The 27,305-nt window shown below is 39.8% G+C and overlaps 1 protein-coding gene across 1 annotated transcript in view; it reads left to right on the plus strand.

The window, feature by feature from the left end:
- The first annotated feature begins 4,511 nt into the window (after positions 1-4,511).
- Positions 4,512-27,305, plus strand: part of LOC138365173 (uncharacterized) — a 54,815-nt gene continuing 32,021 nt past the window's right edge. The window contains exons 1-2 of the mRNA XM_069325233.1: positions 4,512-4,716; positions 23,583-23,707. Coding sequence (XP_069181334.1) covers positions 4,589-4,716; positions 23,583-23,707 — 253 coding nt within the window. The 5' untranslated portion in view covers positions 4,512-4,588. The remainder of the gene's footprint in view (positions 4,717-23,582; positions 23,708-27,305) is intronic.

Below are 27,305 nucleotides of genomic sequence, written 5' to 3' on the forward strand. Positions count from 1 at the left end.
AAGTTATCGTTACAAGACACAAGATATCGTTACAAGACACAAGTTATCGTTACAAGACACAAGATATCGTTCAAGACACAAGTTATCGTTACAAGACACAAGATATCGTTACAAGACACAAGTTATCATTTCAAAACACAAGCCACCGTGACCCGGGTGTTGGAGCAACAGTTTCGTATATTAACCAGAGTTCCAGTCTTCGATGATCTACATAAGCAAGTGAAAACAAAAACAGGTTTAATTAATAGATTTTCTTGTGATCCGCAACTCATCCAATGCCACCTTAAGAAAGCCCCGAGTCAAGAAATTCTCTCCTCGATAATTTTTCTCAACGTCAAAGCTAATTGATTTGATTATTTTTTCAAGTAGGAATAAGACGATCGTCATTTAAGGGTTATCCAATAATATCCTTCTCATCACACGTCTGCAAGTAATCTTTTTTAGAGATTATTAGTCCTTGAATATTAAATAATGTTTACAGATATTTGCAATGCATCATGTCGGAGGAAATTATTACGCACAGAGACTGTGCTGTCACTGATACTGTGATCGACATCTCACGGTGTTTAAGAAAGAACTTGATAAATCGACTTGAGAATGGTCCAGGACGGACCGAAACGTCGTCGTCTCTTCACTTTCTAGTGTGTGGTTTGGTCAACTTGATAAACATCTATAAGGCATACCTCATCAGCCAGACTGTGATTCATACGTCAGGCTGCGAGCAGCTGCGTCCAACAGTCTGGTTGACTAAATCATCAACCAGGAGGCCCTGGTCGAAGAACAGGCCGTAAGGACGTTGATCCCTAAAGCCAACAGCCAGTAGTCAACAGGTAGACAGGTACTTCAGTTACCTGACACTACAGTCTGGCTGGTCACAAACCACTCGTAGTTTGACGTGTGTTTGTGTTGACTCGGTTGTATGCGCGCGCGTGGATTTGTTTCTAGTACCATATCTTGCGAAATGTTAAGTTCAAGCTCGTGTACCTTGACCTTAACATTTCGTAAGATATAGAAAACTTGATTATTAAAGAACAACAGCAGCACTATATTTGCTATACAGGAGACAAATCCTTAACTCTGATTTCACAACTACAAGAAGCTGTTTAGAAAAAAATATATTTTCTTTTATCACATTGTAGGAAGATATATGTTCCTGACGTGTACCAAAGTCTTTCAAGGAGAGTAATATCTCTCGAAATGATCGAGAAAATATCACAGAATCTTAAATTCAGTCGAATATATCACAGAAACATAAATTCAGTGGAACATGTTCACTCTAGTAAACAATCGCCTTAGAAACCTCAAGTGGGAGTGCGAGACTTGGCGAGCCTCGAACCTTGCACTGGGAAAATCATTCGACGTGTAAATACCACGACCACTGCAGGAGTTTCAGTGCTAATCGTGTGTGCTGGCGAGGGGTGGCCTCCACGAGTCGTTAATCTGGATTATCTACCTTCCCTGTAATGACGGCTACAATTAGGTGGTAGCTGCTGCCTCTGTCTTAAAGGTGCCTCGAACACCACCACAACTACCACCACTTCGACTAGTACTACTACTATTACTACTGCGATGTTATTGTTACTATTACAACTAGTAATGCAGCATGGCAGAACTATGGTTCTGCTACCATTACTACTGCTGTTTTTTTTTACTACAACCACAACGTAACTACTATACCGACCACCACCACCACTATCACCACCAAAACAATCACAACCACAACTAATGTTGGAACACTCGTCAATAAACTTTCCCAATGTAACATCGTCCAGTTGGTGTGTATGTGAACTTTTGAAAATGTTAATATTCGTAATGAATATTTACATTCAAAATTCTCCTTCTTTTCTAATTATCTATATTACAATAATTGCTATAATTATAATATTAAAAATAATTATTATCATCATATCAAAGGCATCATTGACTATTGATTATAATACATTTTCTCGCACTCGAAATAAAATATTATACTAGCGCTGAAAATTAAAACGAAAATACATTAATTTAGATTATAATATAAATCTTGACGTGACTCGAGACTTAAGCTTCATAGAATAATGATAGAATCAATATGTCTTGTCCGAGCACTATATCATTTGTTTGTCTGACGTCCGGGGTCTCAACAGTTTATATTTTATATATATATATTATATATATAGAGAGAGAACAACACAGTTTGTCAACACCACTTGAACGTTACTACATGGACGGGTCAACACGTGACAACATCAGTATGGGTCCATCACCACTCACAAGATGGGTATGGGTCCATCACCACTCACAAGATGGGTATGGGTCCACCACCACTCACAAGATGGGTATGGGTCCATCACCACTCACAAGATGGGTATGGGTCCATCACCACTCACAAGATGGGTATGGGTCCATCACCACTCACAAGATGAGTATGGGTCCATCACCACTCACAAGATGGGTATGGGTCCATCACCACTCACAAGATGGGTATGGGTCCATCACCACTCACAAGATGGGTATGGGTCCATCACCACTCACAAGATGGGTATGGGTCCATCACCACTCACAAGATGGGTATGGGTCCATCACCACTCACAAGATGAGTATGGGTCCATCACCACTCACAAGATGGGTATGGGTCCATCACCACTCACAAGATGGGTATGGGTCCATCACCACTCACAAGATGGGTATGGGTCCATCACCACTCACAAGATGGGTATGGGTCCATCACCACTCACAAGATGAGTATGGGTCCATCACCACTCACAAGATGGGTATGGGTCCATCACCACTCACAAGATGGGTATAATATATTAAAACTACTAAACTAAATCTAAATAGCTGATGACGTTCGAAAGAGAAAATTTAGCTGATGTTGAGCTTATAAGGCCTATCACCCTCCGAAAATTATTATAATATCATACTGACCAAACAGCAACTATACTTTAATACTGAACGTAATCCACAACTAAATTAAACTCCAAGTGTATGTAAACTACTGCATGTGTATTTACCAGAATTTATCTATGAACTCTCATTGACAGGACACACCAAGCATTTACGCCATCAATACGATGCCTGCGCATCTTTGCTCAATTATAGCGGTTGTATATATTTTCGTTGTATATATTCCTTGCATTATAGCTGGAGTGTTAGTGGAAAATAAAGTGTAAACTGTGATAACTGGCTGTTAGTTCAGCTTCATTATATTTTTATAATACTTTTGGTGAAAATTCGTTACGTAGTAATTTAAATCCCCAGTATATTTTGTAGAATATATGTACAATTTACACACAATTGGAAAATAATTGTACATTGTATTTTCTTGTTATTTTTACATATAAAAAAGCAAAATATATAATAAGATATGTAGATCGACAGTAATTTAAGAATTACATTAGTTTCCATGACTAATATTGAACATTTTCTATTAAGGCAAGACTGATGGCATTGCCCGTTTTCTGTGGTGATATTTATAACCTGAACAGAGTTTATTTATTTATACGGACTACGGATTATATACAATTACTGTACCAGGGTGGACGATATATTTACAATACTATATATTCCTAGATGAAGTACAATCCAAATGTTTCAAAAGTATGAAGGCTATGACACATATATCCTCTCCCGAGTCGAGTCCGCGTTCAGCTTCCGAAGCAGATCCGATATTTTTTTTATATAAAAAAGTTCTTACATTCTTCTATAGCCACTAGCACGCATAGCGTTAATCCTAAATTTTCCGCGGCATGCGTCTCGATAAGTCTTTAAACAACTAGTTCACTGCTGGGTGAACAGAAGCTACAGTTAACGATTGGCACCCGGTCAATTCTCCCCGGTCAGAATACGAACTTAGGCCAAAGCGCCTGGCGAATATTTTATCACTGCGCCACAGGGACTGGTAATGTGTTAATGACGATGTGCATATTTTATCTATGTCAAAGTCATTGTTGCTTAATAAGTAGTATTAAGCCAGAGGATTTTCTAGTCTCTCAACAAGGATTTTCTCAAACAAAAAAAATCATTCCAACGGTTGATTAGTTTAATGTTGGGCTTAAGCCCTATATATGAACCTCTGGAAGGTTATTATGGCCACTACAATCGCTTTTTGACCAACTGCAAGAATACTTTTGACCTGAACAGAATAAATTCTCAGTGCATATACAACGAGAGGGGAGATATACACTATCCGGGGCTCACATTCATATGATGAGAGCAAGGATACTGACCTATTGCTTTATATTTTGTTATTAATGTCTTGCTGCAATCCTTGCTTTCTTCCAGATTAGTGGTCTCGTTTAGTCTTTATTACTTTTACGAATTTGATTTTTTTTTTCAGGCGATCAGTAATATATTTCAGAAATAAACAATCAGTTTATTTCAGAAATTACCTGACTCTTCTATTTTGATTAAAAGATTTGTATTATTTTGAAACATATTGCTTTCTCTACTGAAGTGAATTAATGTATATATAGAAGAAGATAGGTTCCCTTTTTGTTTTAAACCGTTCATTATTTCTGTTCTGCAGGTGCTGAGGGGCTGGCGGCAGAAGTACGAGTTCCTGTTGGGTATAGTGAAGGAACCCGGGCGCCTGCTGCCAGAGTCCCTGATGAAGGAGATACAGATGGTCGAGGTCAAGCGGCAGGGGTACGCCATCGAGCGGGCGCTTGTGCAGGCCAACCTTGAGACCTGGGAGGCCACCATGGGCGGCAACAAGGGCAAGAAGCTGGTCGACAGGTACGTACGCTGAATAAACCCACCTGCACTTATACGGACCAGTTCGTACGCTCACGTACATTTTGTACCCTATCAGGCAACGGGCAGTTTTTGTTCGTACGCTCACGTACATTTTGTACCCTATCAGGCAACGGGCAGTTTTTGTTCGTACGCTCACGTACATTTTGTACCCTATCAGGCAACGGGCAGTTTTTGTTCGTACGCTCACGGACAAGTCTGCGCTATCCCAGACACGTTCGCAAACTTGTAGACATGTGCGTATTCTCACGAAGAAGTGTAAATACTCATGGTATGTCTTATCCTCATGGACAGGTCTTAACTCCAATGAGAGGTCTTACCCTCTTGGAAGGACTTAGTTTCTTGTTCAGGTCATAACCCTCATGAACAGGGTTTAGCCCCGTAGGTAGGCCTTAGCCTCTTGGGCATGTCTACATCAAGCTAGATTAGCAAATTCAGGGAGTATTCTTCCTGCCAAGAGGGTCCCAAGTTCATTACCCGCGGCAGGGCAGAAGTGCTTGGGCAACGTTTCCTTTCAGCTGATGTCTCTATCCATCTTAAAGCACATATGTACCAACTGCCATCAGTAGTTGGCCTAGGTGGACCTCAGCAACGCAAAACTATAATGAGTTACAACAAAATGCATATTTTTCAAATAAGGGTTACACGAACATTTGATTTAGTTATCCATGCATTTGATAGAAAATTGCATTATCATCAGTGGTACTTTAGAAAACGTTCCCAATAGCAAGGAAGACTAGCATAGTTTTATCTTCCTATTTTATTTGTATATACAAGAGTTCTTTCATTCTCGTAAATACACTAGCACACATAGCGTTTCGTTATCGGTTTCGGCATTACTATATAACGCTTCCGAATATATAATAATAAGTTGACAATCGATTTGAGAATGGTCCAGGACGGACCGAAACGTCGTCGTCCCTTTATTTTCTAGTGCGTGGCTGAAGTTACCATACTTCAGCCACGTTATTGTGACTCATCGCCTGCATTTAATAATAAGCTTTAATATAGATAAGGGAGTACCACCTCTGGCTGGAAGAAGGGGACCCTTGGCCTCGGAGGAAACCACACATAACGCATTAGAGGGAATGTTTAGGTCCCCTCCAATACAGCTTTAATTGAATATTTTATGTTGTATAAATTATTATATATGTGTATGTATTAAGTCAACTCTCGTATCACGAACGGTTGAGAGCCACAAGGCTAACAACACTGCAAACCGGCAGGACATGGCGGATTTCATTGAAACCTTTAAAATACTGATAAATTTGGAGGATGTTGATCCGGACAATTTCTTTAAAAGGTCAGATGTAACATGAACGAGTAGAAACGGTTTCAAGCTCAACAAGCCACAATATAGGACTGAGAACAGAAGATCCTTTTTCACCCATAAGGTTATTAACCCATGGAACCACCTACCCGCCGAAGTTGTAAATGGCAAAACACTGTTGGGTTTTAAAATACAACTGGAAAAGATCACCAGGGCAAATGGGGGGGACCTTTGACAAGCCACCGGCTTCCTGTCCTAGCATTAGTCACCCACAAATAAATTCGAGCATTTTTTTATTTTTCTAAAAAACACAAAAAGAAAAAAAGAAAAACTTTATGCACCGTAATTTTTTGCTCCTGATATCAATGTTTATATTTATATTTTTATTTATATTTTTTATTTATATTTGTTATAAATTTTTGAAGTGAATTAATTATTTAAAGACTATTAAAGTTTAATTTTTATTAATATATGAAACACTTTTTGATAACAGATGTATTATTTATTTTGATATACCGATTTATATTACTTTTCGTTAAAAATATTACTGTTAACACTCAGTTTACATCAATAATTGAACAAAAGTTCATGTCAAATGACATGACTTTAGAGGAACAGGCTATCCCTGCTCCTCATGTCACGAGATGCCCCTCATTACAATGAGATAACTAGTAGGATATCCATCGAGCCAATTACATGTCATGAAGGATACACTAGTGGAAAAGGATATGCTTCATATCAATGACATGACTAGTGGAGTAGGATATCCTTCATGTCAATGTTTGCCGACGATAACAAAATATGAGACAACAGAAGTCTATGGCAGAATATTCCAAGTGGACTTCAGACAACAAAACTAGAGAGATGGTTTGCGAATTGGCTGCTAGACTTTAATCCAAGTAAATGCAAGGTGATGGGATTTGGGACAGGGATGAGAAAGCTACAAGATGACTACACGATGATAAACACAAATTCGAGTCAAAAAAGTAAAAAAACAAATAACTGGAGGTATAAGCTAACTATTCAACCTCATGCAAAGTTTGCAAACATTCGTGAAGTCTTAGAACTTTCGTGCTATTTTATACGTCATATGTTAAACCAGAACTAAAATATGTAGCCGCAGTGTAGCATCTCCACCTGAAAAAACACAAAATAAAACAAGAGAATGTCCAGAAGTTTGCTACGAGACTGGACTCTGAACTAAGGGAACTGAGCCCCAGGGAAAGGCTGAGAGAAACCCTCAAGAAAAGAGTGGAAAAAAGGAGCAATAATATTACGTATATAAAAGTCGTCGAGACATTGATAAATTGGACAAAACTGAAATGTTTAGCAATAGCTGCGCGTCCTAAAGAGAATAAAGTCTGATCACTATTACTGCCTGAATCCTGGGGCAGGATACACGGGCATGGCATGTGTCCTGGCGTAGGTCATCAGTATCGTCAGGTTTAGGGACATATCAACATCAGCATCGTCCGATCCAGAGACAGATCAGTATCAGTATCGTCCGGTCCAGAGACAGATCAGTATCAGTATCGTCCGGTCCAGAGACATATGAACATCAGCATCGTCCGGTCCAGAGACAGATCAGTATCAGTATCGTTCAGACCATGGGCAGATCAACATCAGCATCGCCTGCATGGATCAGAGCAACACCGGAATGCCGGTATACTGGGTAGACCAACACCAGCATGCCCGGAACAGGAGCAGATCATCACCCAGCATCACCCGTGTTCTGGTAGAAATAGAGAACAACACCCAAGTTTCTTACCAGGTCGGGCGGAAATGACTAGTTGCTTCTGCTTTATACCGTGCAAGATCTCCAGACTAAGATCCCACCTGCCCCATACTTACCCCACACCTACCCAATACCTCTCTCATACCTGCCCCCACACCTGCCCCATGTCTCAAACACTCCTGCCAAGCTTCTGCCGCACCCTAAATTCAGGCTCCGCCTCCTAAATGAGACTCAAGTCTCGAGGGGTCTTGGAAGATAAATACAAAGACATTCACCACATGAAAGACAGACACAGAAGAGCCAAGTGTATTGAGACACAGTACATACTTCGTGCCGTAAATGAGATACAGATACAAACTCCGGGTTCTATAAAATAGACACAGACAGCTCTATAAAAATAGACCACAGAACCTCACAATCACAGATTGGCATAAGGTAAAGGCTCACACCAAGGCGTTAAAGAGAGTAAGATTCACAAAGGTTGTCAGACCTTGTCAGAGTTGTCAGAAGATAATTTATATTCTGTTTTTAATGTTTACTACGACTATTATTATTATTATTATTATTACTATTAGTCACACTAAACAGTTATCAGTGTCCCTGTCATCTGGCAAAAACAGTTCTATTGTTAACATTCCAGTAATACAATGCACAACAGCTTCATGGTATTTCCTGTCCGTCACCAGCTTCCCCTTCTGCTTTCTGTATACCTATCCTCATACTGTCCACCCGCCAACTGTAACCTATCTTCTTGTCCCGACACCTACCGTAACCTATTCTATCCATCCACCTAACCTATCCTCCCGTTCACTACCCCACCGTAACCTACCCTGTCCAAGCACAGCAATCTATCCTCCTGTCCACCCGTTAAACCATAACCTATCCTCCTCCTGTCCACGGCTCACTAGTCGCATACGATTTCCCCAGCATAATTAACCACTTGGGTTTGGAATCCAAGGAAGCCACACCCACGGAAATTGGTGATCACAGACACCAGCATCACCATGACGGGCTCAGTTTGTTCTAGACAAAGGCTTATTGTTCGGTGTGTGACGAGGAACAGTTCAATAATGGAAAGGAAAATCCAATAAGCTGAAAATTTCAAGAGGTTAAAGATTAAAGGTTATGTGAGTTATTCATTTGTTTGAACTTTTTTGAGCGCTTTCAGGACTTTTTTTTTTAATGCAGAAAGAATATTGATTGATTAGGATTGTGTTGTGTTGAGGCATATTGAGATTAGGGAATTGTTTACATCACTGGCTTCAGTAAATTGCGTTTCTTTGTTTTAGTTTGTGTGTGTGATATGTGAGTGTGTATGTATGCTGGATATGTGTGTGTTATGTATATGTAATGTGTGTTTACTATCTAAAAAGAAAAAGTTTTAAAAGAAGGTAAAGAAGACTTCGGAAGGTTATACCAAACACGATTACAGTAAGGAACAAACATATATAAAGCCAATAATTTTACAGTTGAATTAGTTTATTAAGGACTCAATCCTCATGGTATGGGCGCTGGTGGAAGTGTGACAACCACTCATATTATTCACCATATATAATTCTCTACGACATCTAAGATCTATCTGTTTAACTAAGGAGGGATGAAACACAAACTCTTAGACATGGAGGAAGATATACATACCGGAGGCTCCTCAAATGCAGGCTATGAAGAACATTGTATAGCAGCTGTTTGAGGCAGGTCTGATAAGTTTGAGGCTTAGTTTAGTGCTGAGTTCCAGGCCTGTCAACCTCTGGAGGGTTATAAAGGTCACCACAATTGATTACTAACCAGCCAGCAAGTTTACTTTAGTTCTGAACATAGTCTAGGACTAAAGTAAACTCTCAGTGTACATGAAGAAGCGAGGTATACCTCTCGGTATCGATATACTCAGACTTGGTATGCTTGTAACTGCGAGTCTGGTGACTTCGCAGTGATGGAGGACGCAGCGAGACTGTTGGTGACCAACCTATTCAACAGAAATTGGAGATGATTCTCAAAACAAGTTTCATGTATTTGTTAGAGAACTTACCAACAGTGAGTATACTATCGACTGGTCTCTAGTTCGATTCCCGGACACAGCGTCACGTTTGGGCATATTTCCTTACACCCGATGGCGCTGTTCACTTAGCAGTAAATACGCCCTTGGGAGTTAGTTGACTGGTTTGCATTGCATCCAGTTAAAATGCGTCGAAACCTGTACATCTTTCCACATTTATGGCGGTTTCTTTGCATTTATTAAACAGTTTATTAGCTCCGAAGCACTACAAGGCTTTTATAACACTTATAACCTTGGGATGGGCAGTTATGAGCCATGTAAACTTGAATAAATGCAAACAAAGCCATCATGATTGTTGAAACATGTACAGGTTTCGTAAATGGATGGGTAAATGCTTGATGAATCATGACTCACAATTACAACGAAAACTTTGCCATAATAACATGTACAAGTGAGTTTGTTGGACATATGATTACTGAGAAAAGTTGCTAACAAATATTTGACAAGAAAACCATGGGTTAAATTTTCCTTCTCCAGGAGATTCTTCTTTGTTTACTGATAATTATCCCTAGTGCGAGTGACCAGCCGGTGTTTAAGCGCAACAGTAATACAGACCAACAGGAGATCAAGACCAACAGGAGATCAAGACCAACTGGTATACAGGACCAACAGCAGTACAAATCCAACAGGACTTGTATTGCTAACAGAAATTTAGGACCAACAGGTATAAAAATCCATAAGAGCTTCGCAAGAAGGAAGCTTGCTTAAGACAGTGAGTGGGAGACTTCCTCCAGGGCTCTTAACATACTTGAACAACAATGAACGGCTCAAGAAACTCACTGAGAACAAAGCTGTAGTTTGGGAGGAGCCGAGGAAATGTCAAGGGGGATTTCGGAGCCCTTCTTTAATATTAATCTTTTCAGCTTATGATTACAAAGTTTGTTGACGTCACTGTCATCCTTAAGCTAGACAGAATTAACAGCTTTAAACTTAAATTCTGTAGGAAAGAAGGAATATAATACACAACACTAAAAATCCTAAGACTGTGGAACGGCTTAAAACTGACAGGTCTACAACCTATCTTAAACTTAAACTGAAATCCTTGATCTGACCTTAACTGAACAATGAAGATGGTTTTGTCGATCTTCGTCTGAGGTTCAGACGTAGGAAAGGAGACACACAGGGGTGAGGATGTGATGGGCTTGAGCAGCAGACGATTGCCTGGGTCAAGGAGAAGACTGTATAAAAACACGAAGTAAAGAAATTTTCTATCACGATAATGTGTGTCTGTAACCCTTTCCAACAGCTCAAGGGATGGGTATGGGGGTGCATAATAAAGAAAGAAATTGAATTGATATTGTGGAAGCTTAGAGTTCAGGGAAAATCAGATGGGGGGTGAGGTTAATTGTATAAAATAGTTATATATATAATTATATATAATTATTTATATATTATATATTTATATATTTATATATTTATATATTATATATATATTTTATATATATTTATATTCCTTTCCAAGCAAAGTAGTTTACAGAATTTTGAGGAAATTATAAAATACCTATCGTTCCTTTATCTATTTTTTTTGTCTATCTTTTTTAGCTACTTAACGATAAGAAACTTTTTTCCAATCGTTAAAATTGTCCCTAAGATATTCTTTATGTCAATTTTTTATATTTAGGTAATATAATCTATTATATATGAAAGAAACTTCGTAATATTCTCAGACATTCTTATCCATAAAATTGCTTTCAGTATGTCTTTACCAATAACCATAGTACTGGAAACTATTTAAAATCAGTTGACCTCAGATTTTGTGCTGTTTACATTATTATATGTTCGAACTGTAACGTTCGATACGTTGAGAATACCTAACGAAACCTTAAACACAATATCCAGCCCGTCCTCCAAACAAAGATCCAAAAGTGATTCCACGCACCCGCCAAACCCCCTGTTTATGAATGAAAAGCGGTTTACACACGACTCACAACTGCTGACATTCGAACATATCCGGAACAAGTGCTTCACTGACGAATTTTGTTCGAATCACAACGCTATAAATGCTTCACCCACGTACTACAAATACAAATAGTCGCCAACAGAACCTAAACACCTAACCTAACCTATCCTATGCCTATATATACACAATATGCTAATATATTATAATATTAATTTATACTTGCGAAAATTCCCGTTTTGAATGAACAGCATGTTAAAATTTATGAATGCGTCTGTGGGGTTGACCGCTGAATGTAATGGACTTGAGTCGAGGACGGGTTGCAATATCCCAAGCCATCCTCGACACAAATCTATTACATCCAGCGGTCGACCCCACAGACGCATTCATAAATTTGTGCATGCTGTTCATTCAAAACAGGAATTTTCTCAAATATAAATTAATATTATAATATATTAGCATATTGTGCATGTATAAGCATAGGTTAGGTGTTTAGGTTCTGTTGGCGATTATTTGTATTTGTAGTACGTGGGTGAAGCATTTATCGCGCTGTAGTTCGAACAAAATTCGTCAGTGAAGCACTTGTTTCGGAAGTGTTCGAACAAAATCAGTTGTGAGTCGTGTGTAAACCGTTTTTCATTCACAAACAGGGGGTTTGGCGGGTGCATGGAATCACTTATGGGTTTTTGTTTGGAAGACTGGCTGAATATCCAGCCGCCCTCCAAGCAAAGACCCAAAGTCCATTCTATGCACTCGCCAAACATTCTGTTTATGAATTAAAAACGATTTACACACGACTCACAACTGATGACGTCCGAATACTTCCGGAACAAGTGTTTCTTTCACGTCTTCTGTTTGAATCACAATTCTATCAATGCTCCAACCACGTACTTCAAATATAAATAATCGTCAACATAACCTAAACATCTAACCTAACTTACGCCTAACTATACATATAATTTGAATATATAATAATATCAATTTTTATATAAGAACAAACCAATGTTTAATGCACAGTATGTTAAAATTGATTAATGCGTCTGGGGAGGACGGCCGCTGCTTTAAACAACCTAGTGTGAGAACGGGTTGTGGGTACTCTTACCGTGCAAGTTTGCCCCTTAGGCAAGTTGCGTCCTCTGCTATTTGGGGGGTCACCGGGAAGTAAATGAACCACACCCCCTCTCACTAGCAGCGATTTCACTGTTCTGACTTCCCATTCTAATCGACTAGATCTCAACAACTTGGAATATATCTGAACGCTTAAATGAGACCCGAGTTGGACAGTTGCGAGTCCTCAACACAGCTATTCACTCACTAATTATCGTCTCCTTGATGTACGTTGTTAGGTCTTGATGAGTTTTATTTTCTATTCTGTATATAAATCTTGCTTTGTGATTTGAATATATAAATTTTTTTTATTTAGGTTTCATTGTCTTAGTATTTCTAATGAAAGCTGATTTATATAAATTTCTGAACTTATTATTTATGAGTTTTGGCTTTTGACTTCTTTGGTTTAGTACTGATGATGGAGTATATTCTTCAAATCATATGTTTTATATATATATATATATATATATATATATATATATATATATATATATATATATATATATATATATATATATATATATATATATATATACATATTATTGGCTTGGTCCCCAAGCCAATATGCAACCGAAAACTCTTTATTTATATATATTCCCAGTGATATTCGTAATTACTAAGCAACTATTCCCCAACTGAGTAGTAACTAACCAGGAAAATCAGGTCACAGTCTACACATTTTCGACACGATACGAGGCTGTGTATGGTGGGCATCCAGCCCGTCGTGGGACCCGGCGCGCTCCCTACCGCGGAGGAAAGTGTAGCGAGGCGGCGGTAACAGCACGCTATGACTAGCGAACTGTCTCTTCAACCAGAGAGAGAGAGAGAGAGAGAGAGAGAGAGAGAGAGAGAGAGAGAGAGAGAGAGAGAGAGAGAGAGAGAGAGAGAGAGAGAGAGAGAGAGAGAGAGAGAGAGAGAGAGAGACAGAGACAGAGTAAATCGGAAATAACCCCCTGTTTTTATGTTATTTTACTCGCTGTAAAGTTCCCCAATACCCCTTACGTTCTTCAATAAGTGAATACTGAGGTTTGGACAATAGGCAGACGAGGCTACCGGGGAAAAGTACATGATCATCCGGTATCTTCTGCGATGGTCGAGGCTGCTGAACATCTCTAGCATCTCAAGGTGAACGAATAAACGGAATTCCTAATAGTTTAAGCTGTAAACGGCTCTCAGGCCAGACCTGCAGACAGGAATCTTTGACACAAAAAGATTGTTCGTCCGTGTTGTGGTTGATTATTTTTTGTATACCTTAGGTTTAATAGCGGATGTGTTTCGGCAGATGAATTGCTTTACAAGAAGTTGGCAGTCTTGTGAATGTGTGTGTGTGTGTGTGTGTGTGTGTGTGTGTGTGTGTGTGTGTGTGTGTGTGTGTGTGTGTGTGTGTGTGTGTGTGTGTGTGTGTGTGTATGTGTGTGTATGTGTGTGTGTGTGTATGTGTACTCACCTAGTTGTACTCACCTAGTTGTGCTTGCGGGGGTTGAGCTCTGGCTCTTTGGTCCCGCCTCTCAACTGTCCATCAACAGGTGTATAGGTTCCTGAGCCTATTAGGCTCTATCATATCTACACTTGAAACTGTGTATGGAGTCAGCCTCCACCACATTACTTCCTAATGCAATCCATTTGTCAACCACTCTGACACTAAAAAAGTTCTTTCTAATATTTCTGTGGCTCATTTGGGCACTCAGTTTCCATCTGTGTCCCTTTGTGTGTGTGCCCCTTGTGTTAAATAGCCTGTCTAATCAACCCTGTCGATTCCCTAGAGAATCTTGAATGTGGTGATCATGTCCCCCCTAACTCTTCTGTCTTCCAACGAAGTGAGGTTTAATTCCCGTAGTCTCTCCTCGTAGCTCATACCTCTCAGCTCGGGTACTAGTCTGGTGGCAAACCAGACTAGTACAAACACCTGTGTGTGTGTGTGTGTGTGAGTAGTATATAGTAGATATCTAGTAATAAACAGTTATATATAGCTATATATAGCTTTTAGAAACTTTAACTAAAGGACTTTCAGAACAAAGTTCTGTGTTACGTCAGACTCATTGAAGAATAAATTGCTCCGGAATGAAATGCTTATCTGTAAAAATATAAAAATTAAATTAGAAAATTGCATGAACCTTGCAGAAGCTTCTCAGATAATGATTTAGAAAGCTCAACCTCACCTCGTTGGAGGAGAGAACGACGAGAGACAAATGATGACAACGAACAAGACAGTAAGGAAAATTGACATAAAATATGCCTCATGAGAAACGATAGAACTTGATACCGTGGATAAAAACTAGAGAGACAAACGAGTCTGAGAGATGTTAAGAAGAACTTCTTCAGTAGCTGTGTCAAACAAATGGAAACATGAGGTATAAGAGTTAATTCATTACTTGATCAGTAGTTACGAAGGAACGTCTTAGAATCTAGGGAAGTACATCAAGGTAGGTTTCCCCGCACGTGTATATACACGCCAGTGAATGAGAAGCAGGAAGATCAGGTCCTCATTACGGGCTGCTACCCATTCAATTTTCACAAGTAACCTACTTACAGCCTCAAGATACGTTACGTAGGAGACCAGAACCTGTGGTCAGCCACAAGACACTTAACGTAGGAGACCAGAACCTGTGGTCAGCCACAAGACACTTAACGGAGGAGACCAGAACCTGTGGTCAGCCACAAGACACTTAACGTAGGAGACCAGAACCTGTGGTCAGCCACAAGACACTTAACGTAGGAGACCAGAACCTGTGGTCAGCCACAAGACACTTAACATAGGAGACCAGAACCTGTGGTCAGCCACAAGACACTTAACGTAGGAGACCAGAACCTGTGGTCAGCCACAAGACACTTAACGTAGGAGACCAGAACCTGTGGTCAGCCACAAGACACTTAACGTAGGAGACCAGAACTTGTGGTCAGCCACAAGACACTTAACGTAGGAGACCAGAACCTGTGGTCAGCCACAAGACACTTAACGTAGGAGACCAGAACTTGTGGTCAGCCACAAGACACTTAACGTAGGAGACCAGAACCTGTGGTCAGCCACAAGACACTTAACGTAGGAGACCAGAACTTGTGGTCAGCCACAAGACACTTAACGTAGGAGACCAGAACTTGTGGTCAGCCACAAGACACTTAACGTAGGAGACCAGAACTTGTGGTCCGCCAGAAGACACGTACCACAGAAGACCAGTGGACCATTTATAACATAAGAACCCCCTCCGCCACGGCTCGCTCTCACACTCTCGTTTCTCAGATCCATCTACGAACGCATGTTTCTCAGGTAATAAGTCATTAAAGGCTAATGATCACTTCCTGAGTGGATATCTGGAGTACCGAGTCGCGGAAGGTACTCCACGCACCGATTGCTCAGGGGTTACACCACGTACCGTGTCTCAGAGGGTACTGTAGGTACCGTGTCTGGAAGGTATGTACCATACACCAGCGAAAGCAGACGCAATAGAGGAGAGACAAGGCATAGCGACGCTTCAGTCACCGTGTTGAAGAACTCCGCCCTGATTCACTTAACGTTTCTCACAAGGTGAAACTATCGCATATCCTTCACTCTGGCACTCCGAACTGTCTCACTTCCACTTATTGTCTCATTCTCTCACATTCCCTGTTTAACAGTTTCACATTTCCTGTTTCGCTCTTTGACACTTTCTGTTTCACTCTCTCATACTTTCTGTTTCACTCTCACACTTCCTGTATAACATAATCTCGCACTTTCTGTTTCACTTTGACTCACTCCTCCGTCTTTCACTCTGGTACTTCACTAAGTTGTCTGGAACATAACACTAAATAGCAGATGTACAAGTCTGATTTTCACATGACGTCAAATGCATTGAAGTTGCAATAACTGCATAATATTTATAGCAAAAAATTTTAAGTGTACATTTTGGTCCTGTTTCACTTTGATCCTCCAAGTGGACTAAGGGATGGTAGATATGTAAGGGTAGATAATGGTGGACAGGGTGGTGGTAGATGAGGAGGGGGAGAGGGTGAGGGGCTCGATGGAAAGAGAGATGAGGGGGAAAGGGTGGAGAGAGATGAGGTTGGTGAGGAAAGGTGGAAGGGGGGTGTGGGGAGAGGACGAGGCGTGGAGAGGTTCGTGACTTCTATTCAGTCAGTGTTTCGCGTCAGGTGTGTTAGGAAGGACGTGGTGTGTGCCGGGTGTGTTTGGTACATGGAGAGCTTCGTGTATGTGTGTGTGTTGTGTGTGTGTATTTGTGGTGCTCCGGGCCCATGATTAAACACATTTACTATCAAGCCAGGGATTAATAGCTTGTGGAAAGGTATAGAGAACTGCGATTATGACGGATTCTGTATTTGAAACACAGTGACATTATATTATGAACAAACTGACATAGCTGACTGAGACAGTAACTATGTAACAAGCTCAAATAACTGGAATGATGATAAAGCTTGTATAAAACACCACGGAACATTTTAGCACTGAAGGAGTATAGGTTTATAATTGTGATGGGAGAATTGCTGACTAAAATACACTTTAGTGACTCCTCAGCATCATGAGAGTACTGCCTTTTACTTCCTTACCTCCGACTGGCACTCCGAGTAGACACGGAAACACCTGACACTGTGTTGGTAATAGGGTGTGCGTAGCCTAGACACGACACTTCTCTCCAGACCTGAAGATTATCTCACTGTCAACGGAAACAGCTGCTTCTCGCGTCACACCGGGAGGCGCAGGAGTGGATCGACGGAACTCCATTGTGTTATTCTCTCGAACGGCATCTTAAAATATCACATTTTTGCCCCTTCATAACAACCAAGTAAGTGAATTAATGCTTCGAGTTGAGTTACACGAAATGAAATCACATTCGGTGCGAAGTCCTAACTAGAAAGGAAGACGAAGAGAGGTTAAAACAATATAGAATTCTTTTTGCCTGAGGTGTGGCAGGGCTGAGAAGCGGTACTGGGCTGACTTGGTGAAGCAAGAGACACAAACCCCAGTGGTAGATATATTATATTATTTGTCGTGTCTATTACCATCGCCTCATTTGCCACATTAATTGCTGGAGACTGGAGACGGAAGAGGAGCAGCAGGAGGAGGAGATTAAATACATTACACATTGAGTCCGTTCATTAACCTCATATAACACAATACACCCGTCCATTCGCCGTTTCCTGCGCGTTACACTCGTCAAGTTACCGATTCCTGCGCATTAAACCTGTCCATTCACATATCTAACACATTACATCCGTTCGTTCATCGTGTGGAACATATTACCCCGCCCATTTATCCTGTCTTACACATTACACCCGTCCGTTTATCCTGTCTTTAACATTACACCCGTCGATTTATCCTGTCTTATTACATCCGTCCTTCAGTGTTACACTCAATACAAAATCGCTGATGATGAAATTGCATTAAAATTTAAGTTACACAAAAATAGAATGATACAAGACTTGTGCTTATTTAGTTGGTCCTTTCGTTGAACATTTAATAATTTCTCACTGGGTTGGTTAACCCTGTGTTTCTCACTGGATTGGTTAACCCAGTGTTGCTGCTAACTGGGTGCAGTGTGTCATTTCATGCCAGTACCACAACGGGTCTGATGAGTCAACTATGCTCGATCAATAGCACTTGATTGACTCACCACACGATCAATATCAGTCGGTTGTTGATGAACGAGCAGAGCAAGCTCAGGGTAGCCACAGTCACCTGTCCCAGTGGTCCCCACCAGGAAGGTATGGTAGAATAGAGGTGCAACTGAGGTGTAACTCAATTACACCTGTAGAATTTATCTTTACTTTATCACGATAATTAGGTTAATTTAGATAATTATTTTTGGCCAGGAGTGATATGCATTTGGCTTCTCCTTCAGCTTTTATTTGGACTTGTGTGCATGTTTTGAGGGTAAAATTTGTCTTTTGCGAAATATTAAATAATGATAAGTTTAAATAATAATAAATAAATAAAAATAAAATAAATAAAAAATAAAAATAATAATAAGTAAGTTTTGAAATCTCCACTGAAATTATGAGTGTGGGGATCACACACGCGCGCGCGCACACACACACACACACAAGAGGGAGGTAAGGGGAGACATGATCTTTACCTACAAAATCCTCAGGGGAATCGACCGGGTAGACAAGGATAAACTATTCAACACTGGTGGTACGTGAACAAAGGGACACAGGTGGAAACTAAGTACCCACATGAGCCACAGGGACGTTAGAAAGAACTTTTTCAGTGTCAAAGTAGTTATCATGTGGAATGCATTAGGCAGTGATGTGGTGGAGGCTGACTCCATACACAGTTTCAAATGTAGATATGATAGAGCCCAGTAAGCTCAGGAACCTGTACACCAGTTGATTGACGATTGAGAGGCAGGACAAAAGAGTTGAAGCTCAACTCCCGCAAACATAATTATGTGAGTACAGATAATCTGGGTAAATATGATCTGTTTGCTTACTTTCTAATTTCTCTGTTTTGTTCTGTTTTGCTAGTTATTTTCTCTCACTCTTTGTGTTAATATTTTCATTTTCATGGTTCTGCACCTTGTTGTGTTGAGTAATATATGTTGGAGAACAGATGCACTTGGACAACAATATAGGTTAATATATGGGATAAAAGCTATTAGAATTTTACTACTGTTACTACTAATAATTTATTATTATTATTATTATTATTATTATTATTATTATTATTATCATTATTATTATTATTATTATTATTATTATTATTATTATTATTATTATTATTATTAATTATTATTAATTATTGTTAATTTCATGAATAAAATAACAACCACAATGAAATAATAATAATAATAATAATAGCTTTTATAATTATATGAAAAAACAGTTTCGTAGTAATGATAAAAATAGTATTTCGGGATATTATCACAACGCGTTCACCGCGGGAACAGTTCCACATCGTCCCGTCCACCGCGGGGTACAGTTCCACATCGTCCCGTCCACCGCGGGAACAGTTCCACATCGTCCCGTCCACCGCGGGGTACAGTTCCACATCGTCCCGTTCACCGCGGGAACAGTTCCACATCGTCCCGTCCACCGCGGGTACAGTTCCACATCGTCCCGTCCACCGCGGGGTACAGTTCCACATCGTCCCGTCCACCTCGGGAACAGTTCCACATCGTCCCGTCTACCGCGGGTACAGTTCCACATCGTCCCGTCCACCGCGGGTACAGTTCCACATCGTCCCGTCCACCGCGGGTACAGTTGCACTTCTTCCCGTCATCTGGCGGAATGGTCCGGTCCCCAGTCAAGCAGAGACAGAGGCCTCTGTCCATGTCAGTCACCAGACTGTGGGGGAACTTCTCCAGTATGACGAGGAACAAGTATGGCAACTTCTTGAGCCACCAGACTGTTGTTGCTCCTCCTGTATGGCGAGGAATTGGGGCATTTTCTTGAATGACAAGAGTGTAGTGACTCCATTGTGGTGAGAAATTGAGGCACCTTTCTCTAACTAGTGCTTACCTAGTTAAGTATGAAACCATTGGAAAACCAATTCCTTGGCTCTGCGTCTTTGCCTTCCGGTTATCTTTAGGATGATTCTCGGACCCATTCTGCTTTATCATTCTTACTTTGAAAATAATGTGTCGAGTGGACTTCAACTACCTTTTTCTCTGATTCATTCTACTTACGGTGTGGTGATCATACAACGCTGTTATTTCTTTTAGTCACCCTCTCATTATTCTGTCCATCTGGTCCCTTTTTCTCCCTTATCCGTTCTAATAACATTGCATTTATTAGGCATTATCTCTTGGAACCATTTGTTTGACAACTTATGTAATCTGTTGAAGTTATGTAACCATGCTTCCTTTTACATCGTACAGCAATAACTTGGTGTTAGTTAGTTAATTATAGCACGCCGGACGCTTCTTCATCTAAGTTTATTAGCAACAATTACTCTCTTTTTTGTTTGCCATTCCTTGCGTCCACTTATTTCCGCCAGAGGGTTGGTAGCTGTGTGTGGGGGAGGCGGTGGAACGCGCCGACGTGTTGAAGATGGCGGAGACTCATCGGGTCACTCATCACATGTCGTCTTCCAGTCTCGTTATCTACACTCTGAAGCTTATTCTGACGATTACATATATTGTGCGAACACCAAGATATCTTGCTAGGAAGCTTTTCACTACTAAGGTCATCTTTTGTGAGATAATGGCGCTGATCAGTTTTTGAGGACAGCTCAAAAATGTTGGCATTCTTACGCTGCGAAAAAAATATTTTGCCCATTGTCTTGTAAACTGTCTTTCTGTGTCAACGAACTGGACACAATTGTGTTGTAAAAATGCGAATGTTCTTACTCATGTCTGAGTATATAAATATTCCTAATTTGTTTATTCGCTTGTGTCTTCTAAGAAGAGGCTATGTGCAAATCTTCTTTACGTACTTGCAAATTTCTTTACGCAATGCTAATGTGATTAAAATTTGATATTTAAACAAATTAATAAGATAAACAACGTCTTGCACCATTAATTGAAACAATGGAATTGCCAATGACGTTTCGTTACCATTATCAGGCACAACATTCTTCCAGCAATTACATCATCAACGACAATAATCATATATCGATTTTGTTATGTTCTTTACAAATTAAGTAAATGTGGCAGGCATCAATAATACAAATGATTAAACATTCAGGTGGTTCTAGGATTTAAATGAATTCAAAGATTTACTTAAAGATTCAAATGCTTTAAGGTTTTCCATGGATTGATTTTTTTACGTTTCTGCAATCCATGGCATTTATTAAAAAATATTCATTATATAAGTGGATTTTAATGAAACATTTGCACATTGAAATAGGATTAGTTGTGTCTATTGGAGTTGAGATCTAGCGTTTATATTGAATCAAAAATATTTCCCAGACATTTTGGTAATGATTTAGGATATATTCGTTTTTTTTCTATGATAACATTATTCAATGCAGTTATGGCATAAAATATAACACAATAATTGTTGTAGTTAGATCATATTAGGAGTTTAGTCACTATTTTAATAAATAAATACACCTGGGCTCTTTGGGGTATATGAATATGTTTCTTCAAGAAGTTACAGTTTACAGAACATACTAAACGACTCTTGTTATTTCATTGCAACATACCTGTGTCATGAGGTTATATCATGGGACCATACCTGTGTCATGAGGTTATATCATGGGACCATACCTGTGTCATGAGGTTATATTGGTGACCACAAGAACACACCTTCAGTGTCACTATTAATTTGCTGCAGTTATCTTGACTTACCTGTTCATGACGGTGTTACGGTGACCATCTTGACGGGAATTTATCTTGACACACGTGTTAAACCTTGAAGCACCTCCCCTAGCCCACCTACACACCCGCACCTCCCTCTAGCCCACCTGCACACATCCACCAACACCTACACACCTACCCTTCCCTGCCCTCACTCCTCCGCCCTGCACCGCCCCACCTTGGAATCTTGATTAAAATAGATAGTTTCCATAGAACAAGCCCAATTAACTGCTTTTCGATCATCATATGCGTAATTTTACCAACTGGCGCGCGTGTGCCGGGACTAGTGTGGGAGGATGTGGGGCTCAGCACAAGTGCTTATGATGTGAACTGAAGCGGTGTGCCTTCACCGTTTCCCCTTGAGTTATGTAGGTTAACCATGCCGGGGAAATAAAGGTCTTTCTCCGGGCTAACGCCGTGAAACGCTATCGAGAACTTGACGAGCGGAAGACTGTTTCAAAGCTACAAAACTGTGTCGTATGTTGGTGTTTCTCTCTATATCATGTGGTGGTATGTTGGTGTTTCTCTCTATATCGTGTGGTGGTATGTTGGTGTTTCTCTCTATATCATGGGGTGGTATGTTGGGGTTTCTCTCTATATCATGGGGTGGTATGTTGGTGTTTCTCTCTATATCATGGGGTGGTATGTTGGTGTTTCTCTCTATATCATGGGGTGGTATGTTGGTGTTTCTTGCTATATCATAGGGTGGTATGTTGGTGTTTCTCTCTATATCATGAGGTGGTATGTTGATGTTTCTTTCTATATCATGGAGTGGTATGATGGGCGTTTTTCTCTATATCATGTGGTGGTATGTTGGTGTTTCTCTCTATAGCGTTGGGTGATATGCTGGTGTTTACTTCTATAGCAATGCGTGTTATGGCCCTCTCGCACTCACACATTTATATATATGGTATTTGTTTTTAGTCACAAAAACGTTGCCCAACCAGTAATGCTAAAAAAACCAGTGGCGAACCAAAACTAAACATAATATTAACAAGTAATCGCAACAGACAGTTCATGAGCGATTTGTTATATAAATTGTTCCTGGGAGGAAATTTTTTTTTAGGTTGTTATATATATTCCAAATTATCTTTTATCTTGGTCGTATAATAAACAATTTCAGATGCATTAAGACTTAAATTAAAACAACAAATTTAAAATGAGATCACATTCTGTTCACAAATCTATGCTACAGAAACAATAGATGTTATCGTCTCCGTCTCTTATATAGAATTCATAGAGATCGTTGCTGTTGACTGCTGCTGAGCTCTGATCCTGTTTGTAAACATAATCACTTACATAAAAAACGGGATATTCGGGAAACACGAAAGAGCCCACTTATATAATGAGACTGAAATCCTTAATATTAATTTTAAATGTGTCCCATTATTGCTAAATAAATGTGTGCTTATTTTCCCACATAAATTTACCCTCAAATTTCCGGTCAGCATTGTATCTTTTTCTCAGTAAAGTGGGTAATAATTCTAAGTATGAAGTTGTTGAACATGTTGTTTATGGATTATTTTTTAACATCTTGATGTTTTTCGTGTTGACAGCCGTCCTGAGAGCATCAAGTCTCTGTACGAGCAGGTGGCCAACCTAGACTGCATGTTGACCTCGCTGGAGACGCAGATTGAAGTCCTCTCCGCTGTCCAGAACAACCTGCCCAAGGAATTCAATGGTAAGTAGACCGGACGAGCATGATTTTAGCTTCTGGTTTGGTAACTTTTTCCTTTGTCCACCAAACATGAGTGTGGATCTTGAGCTTGTCGTAGAGAGTCTGGTGAGGGGTATTTGTTCAGAATCTGGTGTCCTTGGGATGTTCTATTTTTGCTTAAATGGGGGCAGAATACCCACTGTTATGAGCTTAACCATGACAGTAGTTAAAGTTTTGTTACGTTTTCTTTTAATCTAATGTAAAAATATTTTAGTTTGTTTTACTGAGTAGTATTGTAAAGAGGAGATGCGAATAGTTTCAGTTTTAAAGAAGTGTATAGTCTAACGTCCAGGGTTTCGTTTTCTTTGAAATCTATTTTTTCGTAATAAAGAAAATGAAATTTCAACGTATACTATGCAAAATATTGAGACTTTTGAGATTAGCACGTCTTCTATTTTGAGGAGAGAAATATTTTGTTGCAAGCAGGGTAATAAAGAAAGATGTGCTGTTTTGCCTATCTAGAAACATTCAAACCCAAGCAACACCCTTAATCTATCAAGGCCAATGCATAGGAAACGTCGATATGTATGTATGTATCTCTTGTATGTATGTACCTTACCTAAATAAACATTTATTTATTTATTATTATTATTATTTATATTATGGTGCTTCAATTGTTATGAACACGAGGCATTTTTAACGGATTGGTTGATGCCGTTATAAATTGCGACGTATTAGGTAAGAGGAGAGATAGAACAGGAAACCTGCACATAGGATTATCGAGGTCCCCTCTACGTTAACTACTGACCTTCTCTAATGTGCAGCCCACAACAGCTGCTTAACTCCTGGGCACCAATTTACTGTCAGGTGCACAGAGGCAATAGGCAAAAGGCAAACCCTCTCTGTTTTAGCCCTGGAATCGAAACCGGTACCCTCGTATGTGAGTCAGAAGAGGTTGTTGGGGTTGCTGCAGTCACTCAGATACTGCTAAATTTTGTTGCAAGGAGCGGAACACGCTAGTGGTGTCACGGGTTGCTGAGCGGAATGATGGTCAAATTCCCGTTCTCCGGCGTCGTTTACCACTTTCAGGCTTCTTATGTGTGGTACTGTATTATAGAACCTTTGAATATGCTTCGGACAGATGTAGACAGGTAAGATCCATATATTTTGCTTGACTGAGGATTGCAACCAATTTAAATTAACGAATAATACTTAGTACCCTAGGAAGGGTGATTGAGGTTTAATTTCGGTGTCTGGAAGCTCCCACTCTATGGCAGGAACAATGCAATTACTGCGTTTTAATTAATAATTCGATTAATTCGTTCGTTATTTGCGTTTAATATTTACCTCCCTTGTTGTTGGGCTGTATTGCCAGGAACCTATATTAAGTCATTTGGCCAACGCAATCTTCCTGATATAAACATAAGGTCATTCTAATGTTCAAATGTAACAACTAAAGAGTTTTACCTTCGTGTAAAGCAAAGTTTAAGTTAGTTCACTTATTATGCACCCAATGCCCATCCTATGGGCTGTAGTGAAGCAGGCTACAGAGGCACATAAAAGGCTCAGGCAATGAAGCCCAAGATTCTTTTAGCTACGAGTTAAGAATGTTTAAATCTCAAATTATATTTTGTTTTCATCTTGTGATCTTCCGCCAATAATAATACTAATGATGATGATGATAATAATAATAATAATAATAATAATAATAATAATAATAATAATAATAATAATAATAATAATAATAATGATAATATTAAGAATATTTTATTTATATGGTATATATGGTATATAAAGGTTTATATTACAGGTGTCACAAAGTAGGTACATCGTTTCGAGCATCCATAGGAAGATTCTCCAAATCCCTTACATATCACGGAAAAGAAATAGGTTATAGTCGGAGGGAGAGAGCCCGTTTATGTATTATCAGGAGGGTCTCCTAATTAATGGTGAGGATTTACACGATTTACACACTCGGTCACTAATCCGGTTACTGGCCAGATCTAACACTACTTAACATGACTCACAGAGGGGTCGCGTACATCAAGTATAGAGCCACGCCAATGGTATACATATTCATTAATGCTCCTTCATATTGCGTGGAGAGAGAGATGTAGCTCAGGGGCCCCGCCTTCTTTCTATCAGTAGTAAGGTGAAACTACTCTTTTTTTAATGCTTTGTCACCTCTTCTTGTTGAATTGTGGAGGGAGATTGTCTTCACAATTTTCACTTCTAGTTCATGTAACTTATTTACCTTTCATGCATTAATGTAAAACTTCTTTACCCCACTCAGGCGTCTTTTATTTTTTTAATGTCTACCCTTGTCATCTCGTTCTGTTTTCTGTCGGTTGAAATACCTTGTTTGTCGACTTTGTTTGTAGCACTTAGAATCTTTTATGTTCTGACTATGTCTTCGTTATCATTGATGTCGGGTTCAACTCTTTGAGCTTTTTCTCGCAACTTGTCTCTTTTATCTGTAATAAGACTCATGGTAAAAAAAAAAAAAATTATGTATTTTTCAAATGTATTTTTAAGCATTAGAAGATTTTGGATTTATGCACAAACTGCAAAATCTAAGATTAGTCTCACTTAAGTTGGAAAATGTGCAGAATGATTCGTTATATTGGTTTCTAAATGCCATTCTTATGCTATCCAAATTCATATATTGGAGTTGGATAACCCAATATACATGAATCTTCTTTATTTAATATTTCACAGTAAGCCTCTGATGACATACTGAGGAACACGATAGCGATCAGGCATAAATTCTTCCGCTTCTTTTATATTTATATGCAATTATATGAATGGTTCTAGGGCAAAAAAAAAAGTCTTCGGAACCTTTTGTGCTGTGATAAGGCGCTGGAAAGGAGAATAAGGTCTACACAAAGTTAACTGAATCCATAATGAGAAAAGAATCATGACACCCGTGAGTCACATCCTGGTAGTGTAGCGAATTCCAGATTCCAAGAAATCCCAGTTGGTGGCTCACTCCCTCGCTCACTGTGTGTAGTCCAAGGTTGCTGACATCTTGACTGTACTGTGTGTCACGCCTCGCGACCCCTCCTAGTCACCAGTGGCTTGGGAGGGAGGCTAAAGGAAATGTCGGATTTGTAAACAACAGACTTTGTGACAGCGTCTGCATAAGCTATAGACACCTTCCTTTTGCAGTATGAAATTCCATGTGCAGTTTAACTTTGATCAACTTTGCTGTATATGCACATCTGTGCGAGATTAGAACTCCAAATTTACTCCAAGTATTGCGTTTGTTGTCCTCTGTTGATAATTGGCCGCGAAAGGGGAGGAGAGGGGTAGGGGTATGAAGAGGAAAGAAAGGGGCTGAAAATAAGTAGCAGGAAGAGGAAGGGGGGGGAATATAAGGAGTGGGATGGGGATGGGATAGTGGAGGAGCAACTGGTGGTTGCATTGTGTGACGTCATTACTTCCTGCCTTCTGGGGTTGGTGGTCCTGGCGGGTGACCAAGCGGAAATGCTCAGTTCTGGAGGCTGCTGCTCCGTGCGGATCGAAGCATATTTTGGTTTGTAAATTCAAGCTCGTAGCACTAGTTAAGTGCGAGTGTATGGAATGGGAGATGCAGACGGGTGAAGACGTAGCTTCAAGAAGG

The sequence above is a fragment of the Procambarus clarkii genome, chromosome 2 (genome assembly GCF_040958095.1).
Source record: "Procambarus clarkii isolate CNS0578487 chromosome 2, FALCON_Pclarkii_2.0, whole genome shotgun sequence".
NCBI classification, from domain to species: Eukaryota; Metazoa; Arthropoda; class Malacostraca; order Decapoda; family Cambaridae; genus Procambarus; species Procambarus clarkii.